Source organism: Magnolia sinica, chromosome 5 (assembly GCF_029962835.1).
Source record: "Magnolia sinica isolate HGM2019 chromosome 5, MsV1, whole genome shotgun sequence".
Classification (NCBI taxonomy): Eukaryota; Viridiplantae; Streptophyta; class Magnoliopsida; order Magnoliales; family Magnoliaceae; genus Magnolia; species Magnolia sinica.
Window position 1 is genome coordinate 24,777,439 of NC_080577.1, and position 24,867 is coordinate 24,802,305.

The 24,867-nt window shown below is 38.2% G+C and overlaps 1 protein-coding gene across 1 annotated transcript; it reads left to right on the plus strand.

The window, feature by feature from the left end:
- The first annotated feature begins 16,855 nt into the window (after positions 1 to 16,855).
- Positions 16,856 to 24,358, plus strand: LOC131245797 (uncharacterized). Its single transcript, XM_058245501.1, has 2 exons — positions 16,856 to 17,473; positions 23,828 to 24,358. Exons 1-2 carry the CDS (start codon positions 17,229 to 17,231, stop codon positions 23,886 to 23,888), a joined length of 306 nt encoding a protein of 101 aa, XP_058101484.1. The 5' UTR covers positions 16,856 to 17,228; the 3' UTR covers positions 23,889 to 24,358.
- The last annotated feature ends 509 nt before the right edge of the window (positions 24,359 to 24,867 follow it).

The following is a 24,867-nucleotide window of genomic DNA, read 5'->3' on the forward strand; positions in this document are numbered from 1 at the left end:
TTGGTCTCTCCCGAACACAGCATGGCATCGATTCAGTGTTCATGGTGGCAGATCGTTTCTTAAAGATGACGCACTTTATCCTATATAAGAAGACCCTTAATACAACACATGTAGCAAATCTATTATTCAGAGAGATCATGCGGTTATACAGGGTTCCTAAGATTATTACTTCTGACTATGACGTAAAGTTCATTAGTCACTTTTAGCAGACTTTATAGAATCAGTTCAATACACAACTTCAATTCAGTAGTACCTACCGTTTGCAAATCGATGGGCATACTAAGTTGTGAATCACATATTGGGAAACCTTCTCTGGTGTATTTCAAGTTCTAAGCAGAACCAATAAGATTTAGCTTGTCTCAAGTGGAGTTTGCATTCAACAATATGATGAACCGCTTGACAGAGAATTTTCCATTCTAAAATATTTATGGTCAAGTGCCCCGCCACACACTTGACTTGGTCCCTTTACCCTAGTTCTTAAGCATGAGCATTACTGAAGAGCATATGGTGGATTGAATCATGGGCAATCATGCGAATGTATAAGCTAAGTTGCAAGCTTCGAACAACAGGTACAAAGAGCAAGTCGACAAGCATCAATAACAAAAGGTGTTTGAGGTAGGTGACGATGTCATGTTTCATCAACGTAAGGAGAGATTTCTGACTGGGACTTACAATAAGTTGAAGAACAAGAAGATTAGATCGGCACCGATCCTTTGAAAGATCAACAACAATGCTTACATTATTAATCTTTCGGATTGCATAGAGATCTCGTGTACTTTCAACGTTGCAGACCTAACTGAGTATCGTGAACTGAAGCTGGATGAGAACTCAAGGTTGAGTTCTTTTGAAGTAAAGGGGAGTGATGTAGAAAGGGTCACAGTCACTTTCATGGTATAGATAGACTAGAGAAAGCCCAATTGGAGGCGGAAATGATCCAGACTGTTAGGACCTTGAATCAATCATATCTCGTAATCCGGGGTGAGTTTTTTAACATATTATATATGATTTTGGGGTAGGAGAAGCTACTTAACCCAACCAACCTTTCTATGATGGGTTGACATGCTATATTTGCAAGATTCCATCAAATCGATAGTCAAAAGTCTCATTTAATTTCATTTTTACTATAAATAGTAAGTTTTAGTTCAAGTATAACTTTTGATCCTTTAAGTTGTAGGAGTCGTGCCCAACTTGAAAAGGGCTTAGAAAAGTTAGGAGAATAATATGGTTGGGCCAAATTGGACACTTACTATTTTTGGCCAACAACCATGAAGTCTGGTAGGAATGGAGTCAGTCTATAAATAGTAAGTTTATTATTTATAGTAAGTCACGTTTTTAGGGTATTTGAGTTGGAGTCTAAGTCTAAAACGCTATCATAGGCTTGAGCTCATTATTTAAAGGATTCTGATTTCATTTTTTATCATCAATCAAATTATTTCAAATTTATTAAGAATTATTCCTACTCATGGATTCGAGGAAGCTCTATGAGGAGTCTCGAGAGCTCCGTGGATTCAAAGTAGTTATTTCATAAGGAAGATGGCCATTAATCTCATTACATCCCTCCCTGTGCCACCTATAAGCCCATAACGCGTCAGTTACCTCTAAAGACCAATCCTTATGTTTTAGATTCACGGGTTTCTCTAATATTCGTTTAATCTCCTTATTAGAAACTTTAGCTTAACCACTTGTTTGTGGATGGTGGGGTGTAATCACTTTCTGTGTAATACCATATTTCCTCATTAAGTTCTCAAATGGTCTATTACAAAAGTGCAAATCACCATCACTGATTATAGATCTCAGCATTCCAAACCTTGACAAGATATTTTCTTTTAAAAACCGTAGAACTACTTTATGGTCATTATTGTACAAGGAATCGCCTCCACCCATTTTGAAACATAATTTATAGTTAGGATAATGTAAAGATGTCCAAATGATGGGGGGAAAGGTCTTATGAAATCGATACCCCAACAATAAAAAAATTCGACAATTAGGATTGAATTTTCAAGCATTATATTTTTGCATGACATTTTTTTCAATTTTTTGACATTGCTCACATGCCTTGCAAAACTCATGGGTATCTTTAAACATCGTTAGCCAATAAAAACTACATTGAAGAATCTTAATGGTAGTTTTTTTTTATGAAAAATAACCTCCACAAGCTTGTGAGTGACAGAAGGAAATGACACTAGAGCGTTCATTATTCGAAATACATCTCCTAATGATTTGGTCTAAGCAATATTTAAACAAATAAAGATTGTCCCAAAAAAAAGTTATGTACTTCAGCTAAAAATCTTTTCTTATTTTGTGGTGTTTAATGAATCGACAATTTTTTTATCACAAGATAATTTTCTATATCAACATACCAAGCTAATTGGGAGACAACAAATAATTGTTCATTTAGGAAAGTGTCTTTAATTGGTGGACTCTTAATGAAATCTAAAAGAACCAGTCTAGATAAGTGTTATGTTACTATGTTCTCTACTCCATTTTTATCACGTATCTCTAAGTTGAATTCTTAAAGTAGAAGGACCCATCTTAAAAGACAAGACTTAGCATCATTCTTTTACTTGAGCACCACATGGTTAGTAAAAATTATAATTTGTTATCCAATCAAGTAAGATCTGAATTTGTCCAGAGCAAATACTATGGCAAAGAGTTCTTTTTCCGTGGTTGAGTAATTTATCTAGGCATCATTCAGTGTTTCACTTGTGTAGTAGATAACACATGTTTTTTTTTTCCTTCATTCGTCCTAACACAACTACAATAGCATAGTTACTAGCATCACACATGATTTCAAAAGGAATGCTCTAATTGGGTATTTGAATGATTGATGCAGTTATCAATATACCATTTAACTTTTGTAAAAGCCTCTTGGCATGAGTCAATCCACTCAAATGGGACATCCTGCTAAATGAGGTTACTTAATGGTCTAGAGATTTGGCTAAAGTCCTTAATTAGCCTCCTATAAAATCTTACGTGATCTAAAAAAGAGTGAATGTCATGTATATTTTTAAGAGCTGACAAATTAGCAATTAGATCTATTTTGGCTTTGTTCACCTTAATTTCACGGGACGAGATCATATGTATAAGGACGATTCCCTTCTGAACCATGAAATTATTTTTTTCCTAATTCAAGATAAGGTTATTCTCCTCACACATTATTAAAACTAAATTCAAATAATCGAGCTACTTGTCAAACATACTTCCAAGAAAGGAGAGGTCGTCTATGAACACTTCCAGAAAATGCCCAACCATATTTGAAAAGATATTAAGCATGCATCTCTGGAATGTTGCAGGAGCATTACATAGCCCGAAGGCATCATTCGGTAAATAAATATGCCAAATGGGCACGTAAAAGTGGTCTTCTTTTGATCTTCAAAGGCTATCTCAATCTAATTGTATCCTGAGTACCCGTTTAGGAAGCAATAATAAGAATGGCCAACCAATCTTTTCAAAATTTAATCAACAAAAGGTAAAGAAAAGTTGTCTTTCCTTGTGACAGTATTCAACTCCTGTAGTTAATGTACATTTTTCAACTAGTGGTAACTCTATTTGACACAATTTCATTATTGACATTGGTTATGATAGTAATTCTAGACTCCTTGAGTAGCACCTGAGTTGGGCTCACTCACAAACTATTGGCTATAGGTAGATAATATCCATATCCAATAGTTTCAATACATCCATCTTAACCACATCCCTTGTGTTAGGATTTAATTAGCCTTGTGGTTGCTTTGATGTCTTGGCATTCTCCTTTCGGTGTATTTGGTGAGTGCAAATCAGGGGGTCAATTTCCTTGAGATTCATAATAGTCCATCCGATGGCACTCTTGTGGTTTTTAAGAGTAGCAATCAGCTTGCTCTCTTGCTCATAATCCTACTGAGAAGAAATCACCACTAAATATGTTTCTTCTTGACTTAAATTAACATAATTCAGCTCAGATGGCAATAGTTTTAGGTCAAGATTCGGTGGCTTAATATTAGATGGTAGAGACTTTGAGTCTATAAGGGGCAATTTTTCAAAGCCTGGCCTCAACTGATTAATTTCAAGTATTGGCTCAAAGTTTAATAAAATGCTCAACATATCTAATATTATATGATCTTCAGAATCTATAAAGTGAGCAATATATGCTTTTAAGGGGTCGGAGATTGTAGTTAATATGAGCTTCTCCTCCACAAATGTGTCAATCATGTTTACCTCATGGACCTCATCTACATCCCTATGTTATTTGTAGAGTGAACATGTTTACATCCAATGTCGTGTTCCCAAAGGATAGTTTCATCACTCCATTCCGACAATTGATGATTGCATTTGAAGTAGCCAGGGATGGAAATCCTATGATGATCAAAATTTGAGTGCTAGCATTTATAATTGGATGTGTGTTTAAGATTATAAAGTCTACTTGGTAGTAGAACTAATCAACCTGGACTAACGCATCCTCAATTACCCATCTTGGTATACAAATAGATTGGTCAACAAGTTGTAGGGTGGTCTAAGTGCATTTTAATTCACCAAGGCCCAATTGTTCGTACACTAAGTATAGTAATGCTTGCCACCAAGTGTAGCAAGGCTTGTTCAATCCAGAATTTTCCGATGATACATGAAATCGAAGGGCTACCTGAATCTTTATATTATGGTTGAGTATTCAACTTGATAATTGTGCTCACTTGTTTTATAAAAAAAGCCTTCTTTTGCATATTTAATTCGTGTTTAACTGTACAAAAGTTCTTAAGAAACTTACTATAAAAAAAAATTTACTTATTTGCATCCAACAAGGGAATGTTGATTTTGACTTGTTGAAAAATCTTTAAGATGTCCTGATTCTCTGATGGTTGTTTTAATGAGACTGGTCATTGGAGAAACAAAGCTGAGGGCTTGTATTCATGCACCAACTCTTTATCATGTGTGGTAGGGGCATCATCACTATTGGATTTATCCAAATTCTTAGGCGTGTCGGCCTTCATCGGTATCATCTTGTCTATTTCCTGACCACTTCTAAGAGTGATAGACTTGGCATGTTCCACGTGTGTGTTATGAGGATTTAAATCACTCACGTCATATTGCCCTTTTGGGTTAAGCTAAGGTTGGGCCGGAAAAGTCCATTTCTCCTTAACAGTTAAATGAGATTTAAACTTCGAAACTGACATTTTAAGATCCTTTATAGCCTGCATGGTGGTTTGATTGAATTACATCTGCCCTTGCATAAATGCGCACAATGTGTCTTCAAGGGTCTTCTCCTGTAGTTGCACTTGTAGTGTACTTTGAGGTTCAGGGGGAGTTCCTTGAGGAGAAGTGCTTGCATTAGCAGTTGTCCCATTTCACTTAGAAGTCATTGTGTATGATCCCTTACTCACTTAGGCATGAACCAAGCACAGGAAACTAAGTTCTAAACCTAAACTTAGAAAATAAAATTCTACAATAATTAGAATCAACTAAAAAGCAATAAGATAAGGGAACAAAGTTACTGGTTTAGAAGAACTAGGAATAATGATGCTTTAAAATAAAAACCAAATAAATTATATTAGTTAAATAATTTCTGTAAAAACACCAAACTAGAATTATACTTCCTAGAGTTAAACTTAAAAGCAAAACTATAGATTAGAATTAGAAATCAAAGCCTAACCTAAACCTAAGTATTCTCAGTGAAAAGTTTCCCAACAATCGTGCCAAAAAGTTGATCAAACCCATTAGTTGACAACCCTAAGTATAGTGTTGCGATGTAGTAATAACTTAGTAACAACGAGGTTTATACACAGAAAATTTGGTGAGAATATACCAAAAATTTAATCTAAGAAAAATGGTTAGTATAGGTTTTTAATCTAATGAAACAAAAGAGTTGTAGAAACTATTATAAAAAGAACTAAGGATATAGAAATCCCCAATCAATAAACTTTGAATTCAATACATCTTCTCGAGTTGATAACTCAACTAGAATTGGATTCCAAGAGGCTCCACAACTCTTAGGTCTCTCTCTTAAGCCTTAATCATACTTAGAAAGGTTTAAAACACCCCATTAAATATGAAAAGTTCACATCAACGTGGAATCAACTTCAATTTTCACATTTTTGTTACGCTTCGGTTGCACTGATAGTCACATTTGGTCGCACTGAACATTACTTCAGTCGCACCAAATTAGCTTCTCGGTTGCAGCCGAATTTTCTTAAATTTCTTCTGAAGTCTCTATTTCCCATAGGTCGCACTAAACTCTCCTTCGGTGACACCGAATCTGGCTCAGTCAGACCTAAGTGTCGAGCCAAATTATCTATGAAAAATCACAATTTCTTATGGGCAGTTCTCTGCACATTCGGTCGGACCGAGCCAACCTTAAGTGGGACCAAGTAGTCTGTTATTTTTGTTATTAAATTGTGTGATTTTTCAACCAGTCTTTCATCTTTTATACTTAGTTTTTTTGTATCTTTGGCATGTGAATTCTTCATTAATGACTTCCAAATCTCCAAGTCTTCTATTAAATAATCATTTGAGCTTTAATACTTCTTCTTAAGGATGATTTCGTATTTGTTTCCCGGATTCCTCGCATGTATAAAATAAATGTTAGATAATCAATTAAGCACTTTGAATGCATGAAAACTAATGCAATTGAGAGAATAAATATGTAATATTTAGATGTTATCATATCTCACGAGCATGGTATAGTCTTAAGGTCAGTGGATCATGTGCACAGGTTGGGATCACATCCACATAATCAAAGAAGCTAAATATTCAATCATATCCACAATGTTGATGTCAATTCAATCAAACAAGGCCATATGTGTAAGGGATGACCTTTGTTGGTTGTTCATGTGAGAGTAAGATGCGCAGGCATTCCAAAGTTTACTTGACTCAAAAGTTTTGATTGAATCGCTAGTGTCCCCTCACGTCGGGATGGACTGATTAGAGACTTAACCAGGGTCTAGTTATCCTTTCCACCGATTTCGGCTTCATTTGGGCGATTTGTAAAAAGGTATAGGTTAACCCTTCTTAATGAGTTCTTTTTATCTTATGACAATAAACGTGAGTATATGGACTTAAAGACTTTTTCTTTCACCGGTCTTTAAGTTTGTATGCCTGTTAAGTGAACAAGAATGTATAAATAAACAAAGTAAAGCTAAATAATGCAAATTTTATTGATATTAAAAATGTATGATCCATTACAATTAATAAAGTAATAATCAACCCGATTGGTCTATCGGAATAGACAATCAAGGTGATCAGTAGGATTTGACCAAATTGGTATGATTAACCAAACTGAAACCCAGTTGAATATGATCCTACAATTTAAGGTTGATGATATTTACTTCTACTCCTAAGGTACTGTAGTGGGAGCCGCTATACAATAGTTATCTATGTTAGAATTAGGCTAAACTAATTAGGAAAGATAAATGTAAAGTAAATAGATATGTTTGGTGTAGGGCCTTGAGCTCTTCTTTGTGTACTCATTTTTTAGTATATTGAGGCAATGAATTCCCTCACTAGGCTTTCTTGTTGCTTTTGGATCCTTTATGCTCATATTACAGTTATGGATATGAGAATCTCCTTTATTGATCTGGAACCGATGGCTTGCATTTGGGAAGAAAGGACTCTAGTCAGATATGGACTCGCTGGCTCCTCAATTTTCTTCTTGTAGTTGATCCTTCACCGAAATGTTCATGACCCACTAAAGATCAGGCCTGTGAATGTCAAAATTTCTCTAATGAAGACAACTAGGCCAAGGGTTGGACCTGGATCAATCACAGCTATTAAACGTCTCTATTAATGGCCCACCTCATCAACTTTGAGGTGTTGGATGATCCAGATCAAACCACCTCCTACATTTTCACCATTCACTGCAACATAGTTTAGAGTACTGGAATGGATAGATGGACAAGATCCATTAAATCTCAATCTCTCAAGCTCTTTATCCCAATCTGTAACACCCCGAAATCTCTCCAATTAGTACTCGAATATCACCACAAAAAAATCGTCAAAACATATACTAAAAATAGATTACAAATGACTAAATAAGTCACCAAAGTAACAAAACGTAACCACCCGGAGCTCAGATCTAACGCCATTCTCAAAGAAAAAGACCCCACGCTTCGAATGGATGGAGTGAATCCATCGAGACCATCATCAAAATACTTGTAACAAGGTGCGTATGCACCTGTCTGATTGCAACTGCATACCACACAAAACTTAGTCCGGTCAAAACGTGCTTTGACCGGACTACTCACGACATCATCCTCCTTTCACATTCCCACATTCAGGAATTTGAATCCGAATGCAACAAAAATATATAGTGGGACCCACCATTATGAAATGATGAACAAATCCAAATCATTCATTGTCATCCATCGCCGTGCATTGTCCACCATCCATGTCCACGACAGAATGACCGCTCTGCATAAGAAAAATCGTGGCCACAACCCGACAACCACGCTGATCGCATGGACACTCCAACAAGGTGCGTAAATCCTCCCTCCTTGTATCACAACTCTCGTAAATAATTAGGAAGTGATTAGATCTTTCCGAACAAGAAAAGGAAAGAATCATCCCGTACGTTCTTTACCGGATTTCATAGTTACCTTCACCAGTTTTCACACAGAGGTGCGAAAAGAACACCTTCGCAGCACGTTGAAGATCTCATGCCGACCGTAGATCTAATGGACCAGGGGGCATCGGATGGTCAATCTGACCCACCTGTAGGTGTCCAAAGGGAAGAAAGATGGAGTGGGACGATTCTACTATGAAAACAGAGACGGCTTCTCAACATGAAATCCATCAGGACCATCCAATTAAGGTCCCAAAACAATTTGCTAATAAGACGTTGAATGCCTAATGGTCCAGACGAATCGAATAAGAGGGAGAAATTCCAAGAAAACCGGAGCAAAAGCCGGTGTGCTCCAGGCCCTTCTAATCTTGCTGCAGTTATGCACCCCTTTACATAGGAACTCCCCAGAAGCTCCAGGCATGTTATAAAATACCTATCACCTGGACAGAAAGAAACCAAAATGAGAGAAAGAGGGGGAGAAAAGAGGAAATAAAGAAGTTTGGTTTGAGTCCAACCGATCTCCAAACATTGAAGAAGGAGGAGGAATCGAGACTGCAGCAAGCCGCAATATCACTAAATCACGGTTCAGATCCAACCTTCCCACTTCGTTCTTTTCCTTACTTTCCTTTCTAAATTTCGTAGATTCCATCTCACAAAAACTAGAAGACTAGACCAAAATAAACGTGATAGATTAGGATGGATCAATACCTACTATCTACGGTAAAATCTGAACCAAGACTGCCTTAGATTTATTTGGAAACAAACTTAAGATATCCAAACCAGGTGAACTAGAGTAAAAGACGATTCAACGATATAAGGTGAGGATCCTTTCTTTAAATTTTGCAATTTAATTGATTACGCCTTGTTTTATCTATTTTAAAGGTATTTTGCTGCTTATAATCTCCCTATAAATCATCACCATAGAAATTCACATCATTTTGTTATCATGCATGCAAGTATCGTATCGGACATTCCATCTCAGACAATCATTATAAAATCATGGACGTAATGCTTTACGAGTAGTGACCCTCTTAGTTGGCACATAATTTCGTGAGTTGATTGGTGTGGTGTACAATTGATGTAAGTAAAACATCATATGTGTTGCATCACTTCTCGGGATTGGATGTCTTAAATAGTCACTCCATGAATATATCATATTACGTAAATCTCCTAACCACGTTGTTGTGTCGGCTTAAGACGTTCGTGTAAATCTACGCTAATGTGGGACACGCCGGCGAATCTTCATAGTATGAGAATATGGGCAAGTCAGATATATTAAATTATCTTCCACATTATGATCATGACTACTGAGTGTGATGGATCGCACATATTTTGCTAGGCATGCATACAATATAAAATGTTGCATATATCGATACTCTTGTATATGTGGAATATGAGAAGTATCAGTGCCATTTTACTTCATTATCTTTGTGAATATTATGTTAATCATTGTAAACTTTAAAGGAATAATCATCACTATGAGTAGGGCATTGACCCTCTCCAATCGTATAGATGATGTAGGTGATGAACAGATTGAAGACCCAGAAAATCACCTCCTTGAGGAAGACTATGCTAAATAAATAAGAAAATAGTTTCGTGATTTAGTTTTTATTTACGTTTCCACTGCGACTTGATTTTGTAATAAGCTCCCATCTGAGTGAGCATTTGATGATTTATTGAACTTTTTCTCCTTTTCAAATGGATTAATAAATACAGAGAATTTCCTTTTCATGAATTTGTACTTGAGTACTCCAAATATATTAATTTAATTACATTATTTGAACGATGTGTGAATAGGATTAACGCCAGAATTCCTAGGGCGAGCAAAGACTCAAGCCTTGGAAATTCGGGGCATTACATAATCAGACCACGACTCCTCATCGAGATCTTCAATTTGTCCCATTCTTTTTTATTCCAATCAATGGATGGAGAGTGACTTGATCGAGTCGATGTGTCTATGTCTCCAGGCTTACGTCCGAATCAAGGCTGGGTTAGCTTGGACAATATAGTCTGATCTCCTGATATTCAGAACCTTCTTGAATGTTACTAGTTCTCCGAATATTTTTAGGAAGATCTCCCATTTTAGAAGGATTGAGAGATGATCTTACTGACAATATCATTGCCATGTTCACGATTAGATCCATTTCTTAGCGAGTTTTTTTTTTTGGTCGTGGCATGTATGTCGCTTCATAAATGGGCATGTTGACCGTGACAAAATAACAAGCCATGATTGATCCTCTTAAAGGCATACGTAAGGAATTGTGCCACCACATTAATAACCGAATATGCAATGTCGAAGAAAGATTAACCAAAGATTTCTTCAGTGGTAAGCACCACTTCCGTGTGTGCCAAACAATAATGTCACAGCAGTTTTCTATTGGATTAGGTCATGAAGCGAAGATGGGTGTAAACATACATTAATCTTTTTTATTGGCATCGGCTAATGGACCTGATGTGGAACTAGGATTTGATTTGTTTTTCGATTTGATTTGTTTTTCAGATTAGAACCACTGGCTTTACTGAATCATTAGATCCAGCAGATAAAAAAGAAAACAGAGACATTAAATTATTACATATCATGATTTGATTTACCTAGTGTGAATATGTAGTGATTGAGATGACGTTGAAGATAAGTTTGGATTGCAGTAGGCTGCTAAGGTCATGCCTAAAATCACATACTATCCACCTGCACTATAAACAGAGGACTTACCTACATGAAAAGGTAGGTAAAATCTCTCACCCAAAACCCCTCATATTATTAAACTCAGATTCCTAACATGACTTTGGCAACGGAGAATCCCATTGTTTTCTTCCCTTCTCCCCGCACCGGTGCTTAGAGGTCCAGCCATCCAAGGAAGGTGAGCCAGATATTTGCATCAACAAGTATCACTTCCGTACATGCTAAACAATAATGTCAAGGCCCTATTCTATTGGATTAGGTCACGGAACTAAGATGGGTGTGAACACACATTAATCTTCTCTATTGGCATCGACCAATGGACCTGATGTGGAACTCGGATTTGATTTGCTTTTCATATTAGTGCCACTGTGGCTTTAATGAATCATTAGTTCCAGCAGATAAAAAATAAAGCAGAGACATTAAAGTATTACATATCATGATTTGATTTACCTAATGCGAATACGCAGCGATTGAGATGACGTGGAAGATAAGTTTGGATTACAGTCGGCTGCTGTTCGAAAAATGATGGGTCTTGTTCCCATTGCCTTCAACCGCACCTTCGACCGCAGCCCGGCCGCTGTTCTGGATGATGGGTTTTGTTCACATGCCTTCCATCGCACGTTCTACCGTGCTTTCCAGCTACTTGGGGCCCCACCTGTGATATGTGTGTGGAATCCAAACCATGCATATCATCGGGCCAAATCACGCCGTTGATAGTATCCTAAGAATTTAGCTAATGAGCTGACCCTAACCATCTGATTTTGCCCCTACTGAGTTTGGACCTTGACATTTTACATTTTAACTGTTCTCTGGATTTACAGAGTGGCACCATGAAGATAGGTGGGCTATTTAGTCTGATTGTATTGTCCATGGATTCCAACGGTGTTTCCCACGAGATAATGGACCAGTCTGATTTTTTGTGACAGGTGGCATGTTGGCTGGAGAATGGGGCTGCATGACGTTAGGCCATGAGTTATTACCTGGCTTGCGCACCAACCGAGTTCGATGTTGGGTCGCCGTCAAAACGAGAGGGGAAAACGCTGTGCGACTTCGGCTCGGCATTCAGGTGCGTGACTACCGCTTCTGTGGGAAAAAACTCCATGCGTATGAGATCGGCACCGTTCATCGGGTGCGCCACGTAATGCTTGGCCTTCAACCCGAACATCACATCAATCCAAGACTGAAATAGGCCTTGACAAAGGAAACAGTGTAAAATCATGTCTGAAAATTTCTATGGTCCACTTGAGTTTCAGAACAGCATGATTTTTGGAATATACCTTCATCCTAATGGGTATAATCAAATGAACGAATTGGATGGCATGTATAAATGACGATCGGTGTCGCACTCATCTAATGTTGGGCGTTCTTCCTTATGGCAGGGCCTCCTTGAGTTTTGGAACAGACTGATTTCCCAAAGTGAACATGAGGTAGCGCACAAAACGAACGGGTTAGATCTCATGCATGTTTTTCTCCACGTGCGGAACGGTTAGTAGTAGTCAAGCTCTTGAATGGGGTAGCGCTGTTCAGAATCTGTTGGATAAGATGCGCGTGCCGTAGAAAAAAACCTCCAACCTAACTGCAATGAAGGTTCCTCTTTCCTGCCACATATCGTCTTTGTACATCTGTGCCGTGAAAATAATTCCTCATGAAGGTCACTAATATAAAGGATCTGGAAGATCCACTGGTTAGATGGGTCAGAACTATTTGTCGAGTCAGACCATCGGTTACAAGTTGATTTCAACAGTACGGGACACTGGATTATTGGACCGGAATGAATTTTTATTCCATGTAATATTGATGGTGGTTCTTACTATTTGAATGGTTCAGATTCCCTACAAAGGTGACATTTTGGTGGGAAATACAAACCCGCATACAAAGTTCCGGTGCAGCGATCTCCGTATTGCGATATTTTACTGTTTCCTACTTCCAACCGGCGGAGTTATATGGGATCAGATTACGTGCGGTCCCTGTCTCACCTAAGACGGTGCAGCCCTAACAGTGGTACCCACTTTATATATATAAATATATATCGGGAAATGGTTCCCCGAGGTGGACCTGATGGGAACTTCCCATCAGGTCGAGCTGTGGGGACCCTACCGTGATGCGTGTAGAACATCAGCACCGTGCATTTGATGGGTCCCCTTTAAATGATGGATATTCCAAAAATCAGCCATATACGGAACTCAGGTGGGCCATATTATCTAAATCATGTGAAGACATGCCTAAAACATATAAAATCACTTTTTGGGGCTCACTTGAAATTTGGATACATTTGAAACCTAGTCTGACCCCTCATCCAAGTGAGATACACATAATGGATGGATTAGATTTCTTAACAACATCTTCATGGGGCCAAGTCATGAATTGATTTTCTTTTTAAGCCCATGGCCCACCATAGTATGGTGCATTTGGCTAATGGGGTAGATGTTTGACACACATCATGGTAGACCCACACAGCTTGGCCTCGTGGATATATATATATATATATATATATATATATAGACACCCTGATCCATGGCTCAAGTGGTAGACTATGGGCCTTATCGATTCCCCAGCGGGGGTGGCTGAAGTGTGAACAGACAGTGTTGTGTACTAACAAGCTAAAAAAATCAATAGTTGAGTCATTCTATAGTGAACCATGGGCTTAAAAATCAAATAAATCCATGATTTGAGTAGGCCACACCACATACAATAGTTGAGATGGTTTACACTCCCGTTAAAACATTAATAATAATTTATAGGGCCCATCTAGATGTGGTTCACAAATCTAGTCCATTCATTGTGTGTCTCCCACTTAGATGAGCAGTTAGACCACATTTCAGCCACATCCAAAACTAAGGTAGGCCTCACCAAGTGCTTTTATATTTTTTAGGCATGTCTTCACATAGTTTTACATGGTATAGCGCACCTGAGTTCTTTATATTATTGATGTTTTTAATATCCCATAATCTAAAGGAGACTCATCAAATACGTGGTGTTGATTTCCTACACACATCATGGTGGGGCTACACAGAGCTCGACCACATGAGGTCGACCTCATAGTACCATTTCCATATATATATATATATATATATAGAGAGAGAGAGAGAGAGAGAGAGAGAGAGAGAGAGAGAGAGAGAGAGAGAGAGAGAGAGAGAGAGTGTGTGTGTGTGTGTTATGCTCACCAGTCACTTACGCATGTGTGCACCTTTGCACATGTGTCATGTGTGTGTAATTCGAATGCGCCATGTGATGTGGAATCCTATGAAAAGACAAATTTTCACACTATTCTAAAATTTTGGTGGACTATAACAAAGAGAAATGCCAATCAATGAAAGAAACTATTTTCATTTTTCATGGCTTACTAAAGTTTTGGATCAAATTAAAAATTAAGTCTAAGGAGTTTCATAAGGTGTTGCTTCACATGGATTATTCAGATTTTGGAGTTACACACGTAGGTCTTAAAAAAATTTGCACAAGTTCCGGGCCAACTAAGCCTCAATTGAGCATTTAGCTCTATACATATATATATACCCATTCATGTTTTTTTTTTTTAAAAAAAAAAATTTCATTTTAAAGCATGAGAAAAAAGATCACGTACCTCCAAAACTTCACATAGAAGACAACATGAAAAAAGAGTGGTAATTGACCCTTGAAAATTCAATTGCAAGTTTTAGATTAAGTTGATATTTGTTTCTTTCCTTCTTTCAGGTCCATGTGACCTTATTAACAAATTGGATAGCAAATATAGGATACGGTGGGCCTTACAGGTTTTTAATATATAATGGGTGTTCAATTACAACTTTCCTGGGTGTGATCCACATGAGATTTGTACCTCTTCATTTTTTATATTCATCCAGCAAAATAAGCTGGAAAAATGGATGGGTAAGGTATACTATACATGCATCTGGGCCCACGGTCACCGCTACACCGTATTGGGTGAGGCTGCGGTGCTGATGCCCTCCTGAGTCATATAATCCTCGACCCTAGAATTGCTTACGCAGATTGCATACGGCACGAGTAAGGAAGCAGTGAGTGGAAGGTGCTTCATGGCCACACCATGATGCATGTGTTTCATCCACACCGTAGATTTATTTCTCAAGCTCATTTTAGTATACGACCTTAAAAAATAGGCAGATATAAATCTCAGCTGGACTACACTATGAAAAAAACAGTTATGATTAAACACCCACCGTTAGTAAAAACTCTTTAGGACTCAATGTAATGTTTATTTTCCATTTAAATTAGTGAATAGGTCACATAAACCTGGATGAAAAAGAACATAAATATACACTTGATCCAAAACTTTTATAACTCTGAGAACATTTTAATGCTGGGTATTTAATCACCCAATTTCTTATAACGTGGTCGACCTGAGAATTGGATAAATGGATGGCCTGCTCGAGTAAAACACATAGATGATACACATCGTCGGAAGCGGATTGCGTAGTAACTCACTGTACTTTACTTACCGAGTAAACTTTGTGAGGTCCACCATAATTTGTGTATTTTATCCCCTCCGTCCATCCATTTTCCTAGATAATTTTAGGGCTTGAGCCAAAAATGAAACGTACGCAGTTTTTTGATGGACCACACCACTGGAATGATTGAATTGAACTTCTACCGTTGAAAACTTCTCAGGGTCTATAGAAGTTTTGGTCAAGCTTATATTTGTGTTTTCAGCTCATCTATGTTGTATGGTCTTACGAATAGGTTGAATGACAAATAAACATTACTCCGAGGCCTAGCAAGGTTTCAACATTGGAAATCATTATCCCTACTGTTTCATGCGGTATGATCTACTAATCTCTGGATATGCTTCAAATTTGAGCTCAACCCTTTAAATTAGATGAAAAACGGATGGACGGCGTGAATTGACTACATACATTCAAGGTGGGCCCAACTCAGCTTACTAAGTTAGACAAGATTTCCACGTCACATACATCATGGTGGGGCGGACAGAGCACCCCAACGGGACTCGCTAGTGGAAGTGTCAACATACAATCCGCGTCCGACAGGGAGCTCAGGTGAGTGGCCCACCTCTTGATGATCGGACTACTGAGCTTATTTTACGATGAAAGAACCATTCACCAAAATTCCTTTTTGAAGATTCGTAACTGACGGTTAATAAACAAATACATCTAGTCTACATTCACTTTCCTCTTATCTGGGAAGACTTTTGAAACATGATCAATTACACGGTGAGGCCATCATATCAACGGTTAGGATCACCGATCCGTGGGTCCAACTTGAGAAACTGAGAACCCAAATCACAGCATACATTTCCTATGACCCAGGATATAAAAAATTCCTACTCCCAAGATACACTGTCCGACGCGCCGGATTCCTACCTTTTACTAAGCCACCAACCAGTCTGGGGTTGACTCGGGTCACCAGGTCCCCGTTAAGCAATGCACCGATGCAGCGCACATTAGTCGAACCCCAATGTTTTTCGTGTATACAGTACAATGCTCGGGCGGAAAGCTTGTACAGTAGCATTTGGGTGTTTTCTGTAATGGTGGGGCCCACGGCTTAGTGATCCGAACAGTTGTTGCGGTGTGTCTCATCGTGGATGGTCCACTCACCTACAAAAATCTCCCAGCTTAAAGAGATTCTAGCTGTATAATGCTTCGCCTTTTCTTCATTAAATCTGAACCGTTGCTGTGCTTTTTTCTTCAATCATCTATTTACTAGCCACCTATTGAGGGTTAAGGGTTCTTCCAGACAAGGGGACCAAAATACTGACGGTTTGGATCTCTCCACCAATGCGCCGCACTCGCACAAGCTCGTCGGAGAGCGTTGTATGATATGCTCTTGCCTTGAAATTGCAAGGAAAGAAGAAGGAAAGCCCAGGAAGCCATTGTCGTTGTCTCTTTGCATATATTTCTGGCTTCCTCTCTCTGCAATTTATAGGGATAGGGTTTCGAATATCTCGATCCGCTTTGACGAAGGAAGGATATGTACCCCGCGATGGAGGATCAATCCAGCTGCCTCGCGTATTGATGGACTGGATCGGCTCCAGCTCGCCCGATTCATTGACGATCGATGGATACTGACGCTCCAGACCCTAATCGATGCAAAATCAATCCGACGGCTACCGATGCGGCACCTTTGAAAGTTGAGATTGGCGTTGATGGAGAAGAAGACGATGAGGAGTCGAATTCTCTGCTATCGCCTCGAACAGGTGGATTGCTGTCGAAGCGGATGAAGAAGAATCCTTCGCGGCGGAAAGTGCAGTGGAATGATAGAAATGGGAACAAGCTTGTGGAGGTCTTGGAATTCCAGCCGAGGTAATTTCCTTTGCGTTTTGTTTTCAATTCTAATTTAGTTCAGTTTCATTCGCTGTGAGGGCTGTTTCTAGGAATTTCGATTTTTCGTTGGATTGTAGGTTTTGTTGGTTTCGAACATTTCAATTCAAAGATGAATTGAGATACGATAAGATTATCGTGGAATTAATAAAGATTGGAAAATGCATATCATGAAGTTGAGTTAAATTCGGGTTTTCGTTGGATTGTAGGTTGTGTTGGTTTCTAACATTTCAATTCATTTCAAAGATGAATTGCGATATGATCGGATTAGTGTTGAATTAATTAAGATTGGAAAATGCATATCATGAAGTTGATTTGCCAAGAGGTCTGAAGCTAACTTCTCAGAACATTAGGAATTGTATGATCCTCGAGGATGTGGAGTCTACTCATTTCTTCAGTTTGTGCAAGTGGGTGTCAATGATCTGGATTCTTGTCTGTTGGGAGTTGGGATCCATCATAGATAGACCACACACCTAAAATCTCCTCAATTCAACAATCGAAACCTTACATACAGCAACGATCTGCTTTCAACTGAGAAATGATCTAAGATTGATGGCTGGGATCATCCAATCTGAGAGGCCTTTTTTTGTGAATAGTCCATCCACTGTTGGTTGCATCAGACCAACAGTCTGGATCACTACACAGTGGGCCTCACCTGTACAGCTGAGTACCCACCTTGAAGATGATGCATTTAAGTACTTGAAATGTCAGGACTGTGCTTGCTTGCTCTGTGAAATTGAATTGCGGGTGTAAAATGGAAAAGTCTAATGTGCCTTTCGACTTGGAGAAATGTAACTGCAATTCAAGGGCTCTTCTTTCTCGTGAATACTAAGAAATATCATTACTTTTTCTTTTTTTTGTTAATCGGAATTTTCACTATTCAATTCACTTGAGCATCCAAACACAGCCTAGAGGTTGAGGTGGTAGCAGTGGGATGGATACCTATGTTAGTTTTGCACCATTTAAAAAGTGGTGCAAACTCCTCAACTGTCCACATGGCACAGTTATATGGAAATCCTGTCTGTCCAAATTACTGATCCAACTGTTGATGGATCATGCATGAAAAATTGCACTGAGAGTTAATACTAGCCATCTGATATATATATATATATATATTCTTTGAATTTGGACCACTTACCTCCATTTTTGAAAATAGAGGTGAGTTCTATTTGGCATTAGTGTTTTAAGATGAAGTTGTGGTTGGAACAAGATCTACTTTGTGTGGAGGATCAACAATGAAGCTTGGTTAGCTGTGGGTTTGAGTTGGTGAGTTAGGCTTATCAAGGTTGTTACTTGAATAGTTATGTTGTGTTTTGGACAATGCTTAATCTTTTTATTCTTTTTTTATTCTTCTTCTTCTTCTTTTCTTTTTTTTTTTTTTTTAAAATTCTTTTTTGAAGAATGGGACAATGCTTAATCTTGTCTGAAGGACCGCCTAGATGAAATCATACTATATTGCGGAATAGTATAAATGCATCTTTGTACATGCTATATTGTAAGCTGTTAGATTTTAGCATATCCTTTTTCCATGTAGTTTAATCAAAATATGGTACATAGCTATTTTTCTCATAGAACATACAATACAAGGTGTGAGATATTTATGCTTTAATGCCCTAAAATAATTACAAATATAACATCTTATATACTAAAATCACATAGCATAATTAGTTATCTGAATGTAGTATATCATATGTATTGTGTAATGCAGTGTTTTTTCCTTCCAATTCTTCTTTGGTGTATTTGAGTCTGCATGGTTGCGACCACCAAGTCAAGCACAAGGCTGGCCAAGGTCCTAACTGCATTCTGAATTTGTCCTGGTTTCTGAACCTTTTGTTTAATGGCCATGTATTGACGATCTAACGAATTCCCTGTATTGACAACCTTTTTTGTGAACTTTGTGTTGTTGACTTTTAGTGGATAAGGTTATCAGTAGCTACTACCAAAATAGCTTGTGTCAAGGAAGACCTTTGCCTTTTTAGTTTAAGACTTTGAAGTCGGAATTGTTTATATTAACTATTTGGGACTCTTCTGTAATCTGGAGTATTTACCTCCGAGTAAAGTAGAGTTTTGTATTCCATGTATGCAACATTGATGACCATTTGCACTCTAATGCACTAACTGGCTTGCAATTTGCTTAATATTTTCCCCTTTCTCAAGTATATCATTGATAGTATAATTCTCACTGCTTTGCATTGAGACTGCTATCTTCATCTACACTACAACTGTATGATAGTTCCTTTGTGAATACTGTAACACAATTAGCTTAATTTTTTTAATGTTGCACATGCTACTCTGCTTCTGTTGTAAAATAAATAAATAGAAGAAGAAGAAGAAGAAGAAGAAGAAACAGAGTAGCATGCACACAGATTGAGCTTCATGACTGTGCCTCTCCCATCCCTGGATTTCACTTCTGGTGCTGTGTTAAACACACAGATCGAGCTCTTCATTATGTATAAATAGTGTTGGGGTTGAGATATAAGCCTCAGTCATTAAAATAATGAAATGTTCTATTGCTACCAATAAAAATGGAGTGCTACATTGTGGCAAGGATAACTTGCAGTGTTGTCCTTGCTGTAGTCTCTACTATATATAATACGAGTAGCCATGGACAAATTTACCCATGCAATTAGTTGCAAAAGAGTTGAAATTTGAGATTTTAAAGGACATCTGAAGGGATATTGAACATATTCAAGGGTATTTAGGTCATTGGCAAATTCTACGTGCTTATCAATGTACGGCTCTGATTTTACATGCTCCTGTCGTGACTGGTGATGATTTTTAGTGCTCAGGGACATTCGGGTCATTTTGATTTTTCATGCAAGTAGTCCACACCCACCCACTCTGTGTGCAGCTCAGAACCTCTCTCTCTCTCTCTCTCTCTCTCTCTCTCTCTCTCTCCAGATTTTTAATAACATTTTATTGCTTCTGATAAAAATATGGATCGTGCTACCCCGTATATAATACGAGTAGCCACAGACAATGTTACCCATGCAATTAGTCCCAAAAGTGTTTAAGTTTGAGATTTAAAAGGACATTTGAAGGGATATTGAACATGTTCAAGGGTACTTAGGTCATTGAAAAATTGTATGTACTTATCCTTGTATGGCTCTGATTTTACGTGCTCCTGTCGTGACTGATGATGATTTTAGCACTCATTCTGGCCATTTTGATTTTTCATGTGACTAGTCTGCACACACACCAACCCCGCCACCCCCCACAATATCATACCCACTAGTTTTAATGATGCAATGATTTCTGAGTTGAAGCTGTGAGAAAAAAAAAAAAAAAAAGGTAATATTGGAAGGTGGGCTCTGAATTCCAAGGCCATCAAAGATTCTTCTTTGTCCGAGATTTGTGGGAAGTGGTGTTCGTCTGTGCTAAGTGACCTGGAGTAGTTCCTTAGTGAGGAGCTGGCCCCTTCCCCTTGGAGGAGTATGGAATTTGAATTTTGATTGCATTTTGGTTCAGCCGTCCAACCCTCCAGGTATTGATGGGGTTCTGAGAGGCGACTGAAGGTCTCTCCATGGCTCTTTTAGGCCTGATTACCCCGGGTAGTGCTCATGTGGCGGCAACAATATCTTTGAGGGAGGCCCTCCGAATCTCTGTCAGAAATTTTCAGGGGAGGTCATTGTGGAAGGCATTTCGCTTGTCGTCATGGAGTGGGTAAAAATGCAGGAACTGATCCGTGGGATTTAGGCTTTCTTTTTTGATAAAAGTAGAGCTCTCGCCTTGAGGCTAAACATATCGTTTACCCAAGTATGTAGAGAGGAAAATTGCTTATCTGCTGCTGTAGCTAGTCGTTCGGTTCTTTGTATTGGTAAATCATTCCCCATTCCCTAGGTTTTTTTTAGATGTTTTCTTGTCTCCTTGAGGAGAAAGAAAGGACAACTAGCAGAGCGAGTGGCAAAACTAACACTATAAGGCTGAACAGATATTATCATTCCAATTAGTTGGGCTGCCAAGGACCATCCGGAAGTCCATGCATCTATCCTTCTCATATCGATCATTTAGTATACAGAGGCTGCAATTGGATGCAAAAGTGAATTGAAACAAGACGATTGTAATCAAGAGTGATAAAAAATAATGATTTTTTTCCAAAAAGTTTTGATGAAGACTAGCCCTCCAATCGAAGTTGTGTTTACTTGAAAGAAAGGTGATTGCAGTTTGGAATCCAAAACCTCACTACAGATGCTAGGCAAGGAAGGGCATTACGATTTGGTCATTTTAACTTTAGACTACAATCAAGTTACATACAAACACCCAGAATGACAGACTCGATTTGTTAAATCAGGAGTTCGTAGAACACCTGAATTTTTTTATAGACTGATCTTAGTGGACAGATATTATTATGCTGGTGAAATATAAAAATGAGGATAATAGAGAAACATATCGTCTGCCCATGAACTTTGCTTTCTGCTTGAGCTTCTGGACATTGAGAGGCCGTTGATCTGTGGTTGGGGGTGCAACAGTAGGAACTGGTTCATGCACTTTTAAGGGCATATGATTGATATTAGACTTCATTTTTCTTCAATTACATGATTGATAGTGAACCAGTTTGCTCTAACACGATTGATTCTTAAATCCCAGGTGGGGGAAAAAGTCTGCAAAAAATATAAATAAATTAATAATAGATATTTACCTGCTCAAGTGTGCTTGAGGATCTTGATATTGATTTGCCATGATTACATGAATCCTTGGTTGGTGCAACTGTAAGATACAGTAGTAATGTGGTCAAGCACTAAGGGGAAACGTTATTGGAAACCTGACTGTACCTTGACTTGTCTTCCTTTTCGTGGTTGGTGGGCACTTCCAAATGGAAAGGAATAATGTGCATCTGCATTACCTTTTTTGGTTGGTAAGCCTGGCTCAAGCTTTCACCTCATGGTTGCTACATTGAGTGCCTTCCAAGTGAGGGACAGGCTCGTTGAAATATACATATATTAGATTATTAAATAGATACATAAACTGCCCATGACAGCTATACCCGCTTGAGGTTCTTGATATGGAGAGGCCATGGGAACTTGGTTAGTGGGTGCAACAATAGGAATAGGGTTGAGCACTTAAAAAGGCATGAGATTGGACACTTGATTGTAGCATCGATTTCTGGGGTTTTATTTATTTATTTATTATTATTATTTTATTTTAATGGTTGATAGCTACCTCTCTGATCTGATTTTATTTGAATGGAGAGGTTGACTTGAAGACACTGATGAGATTTACTTTGCTTGACTTGATACTTTATGATTTAATTGTTAATATTTTAAAAAAAAAAAAAATGTTTAGAACACTATAAAGGTGCGTGTACACACACACATCCAATCCAATCTTTTGATCTGGACTGTTCATTAGGTTTAACACATATTTCATGGGCTACCATAAAGCATCACACTGATCTATCAAATTTAACCATTTTATCAATGTCTTAAAATAGATGGTTGAGATCATTTGCACAAAAATAGGTCCAGTAAACAATTTGATTCGTTGATTTGTTAGGGAGCATCATGGATTGCTTATGATTTTAAAGGAACCCTTTTGTTATAAAATCATAACCATCCCATCCATGGCTTGGAAAAAGGATGGCTACAAAATACAAGGCAAAATTAGTGACGGATTAGATCATCCAGTCAGTGTAATTTTTGCATGGTAACCCATGAAATGTGTTCTGAACTTAATGGACATTAGAGATCAATTGACTGGACTAATGCAACTAGGAGCGCTACAACTTATAGTGCCATGAGAGGTCCCACCAATTGGACTACAGTTAGAGCCTAACTGGTGGATAACTTCCAATCTTTCCTGTGTATGAGATATCACCTGTCCAGTAGGTTTGGCCCACCACGACGATCAGCTTATGCAAAAATCAGCCATATAGACTTATGAGTGGACCAAATTTGTCTTTTGCTATTTATTAATGACAAATTTTTTTTTATATGTTGTGGCCCACCTAATGAGTATGTATGGCTGAATTTTTTTATAGTGGCTCCCACAAACCAACTAGTTGGACGTACAACTAGTTTTTGTTTTTGTTTTGTTCACACACACACACACAAACACATCCACACACTCACGCCGTAGTGGGATTTCACCACCTATGGGTACTCGAACCCTTGACCTAGTGTTGAAACTCTTGTGAGTCTAGCCCCGGGGCAAAAGTAAGGACCCTCAATGGTGTGGTGTGAGCATTTACCATATTTTGAAACACATTCTTTTTCCTCCCATGCAAGCTTAATTAATGTGTTTGTAGCAGTTAAGTCTCATATCATGACCTTGCATGTTATGCATCATGGATCAGTTTATTTCTAATTCCACTATCTTTCTTTTGTTGGTTGCTTACAGTGATACAAGCGACTCTGAGGACGATGAGGATTCAGATTCTTGTCTCTGTACCATAATGTAGATGTCATGCATTACACCCATTCGTCGGCATGTATTGGCTTGTTTGGATCAATGTGCCCAACCTCCACAGATTTGAATTTAGAGGGCTGTGTCATATATAACATGCATGTGCGACTTGCTGCAGATGTTGGGACCGAAGGTCTCACCAGTGAAGCGGCACAACCTCTCTCCCATCAGCATGAAAATTTGACGGTTTGGGCTGATGATTCTGTTGGGCTTTCAGTTTTTGGATCAGCAGATCCCATGGTTATTGTTTATTGGAGGCCACCATATATGCATTGGAGATGGGCTTTCGGCTTTCGGCTTTCGGATCAGCAGATCCCATGATATTGGTTTTTTTGGCTTTCAGATCAGCAGATTCCGCCCTCTCTATAAGATATGTATTACATCAAAAGATAGGCTATTTCTTCATGCCTGCTGAAATTCTCATTTACGTGTGATGTGATATCCCCCGCTCATTTTACTGTTGCACCCAATTCTCACATGCATTGGACCCGCTGTTGATGTTGCAATGGCCTGGAGCTGGTTTCCAGTGAATGGACTTGGGCGTGTTTGGATTGCAGTATTTGGTGGTATTGTAATGCATTATATCCATCCTTGATTAATATAGTGTTTGTTTACACTAGTATTTTGGTGGGTTATTGGTGGTCAATTATAGTGCGTTAGGATAAAAGAATTTGAAATTGTAATCATTACAAATATACATGAGAAATCTTCTATTCAAACCTGGTTTAGGTGTATTTTTCCCCTTGAAATACGTACACTGTAATCATTGCACAATTTTGACCTAGACATCTGTGTTTGGATAGCCATGGTAACTGCGCAATGATTACAGTGTACAAGCCCTGTTCCCTGCTCAACATGGTATTTCAACATATATATATATATATATATATATATATATATATATATATATATATATATATATATATATATATATATATATAAAACCATGTTTGGATGGGAGATTTCTCGTTTGA

Coding starts and splice junctions, on each gene's coding strand:
- LOC131245797 (XM_058245501.1), top strand. CDS start 17,229: ATGGATACTGACGCTCCAGACCCTAATCGATGCAAAATCAATCCGACG. Junction 17,474..23,827: donor GTCTTGGAATTCCAGCCGAG/GTAATTTCCTTT, acceptor GGTTGCTTACAG/TGATACAAGCGACTCTGAGG.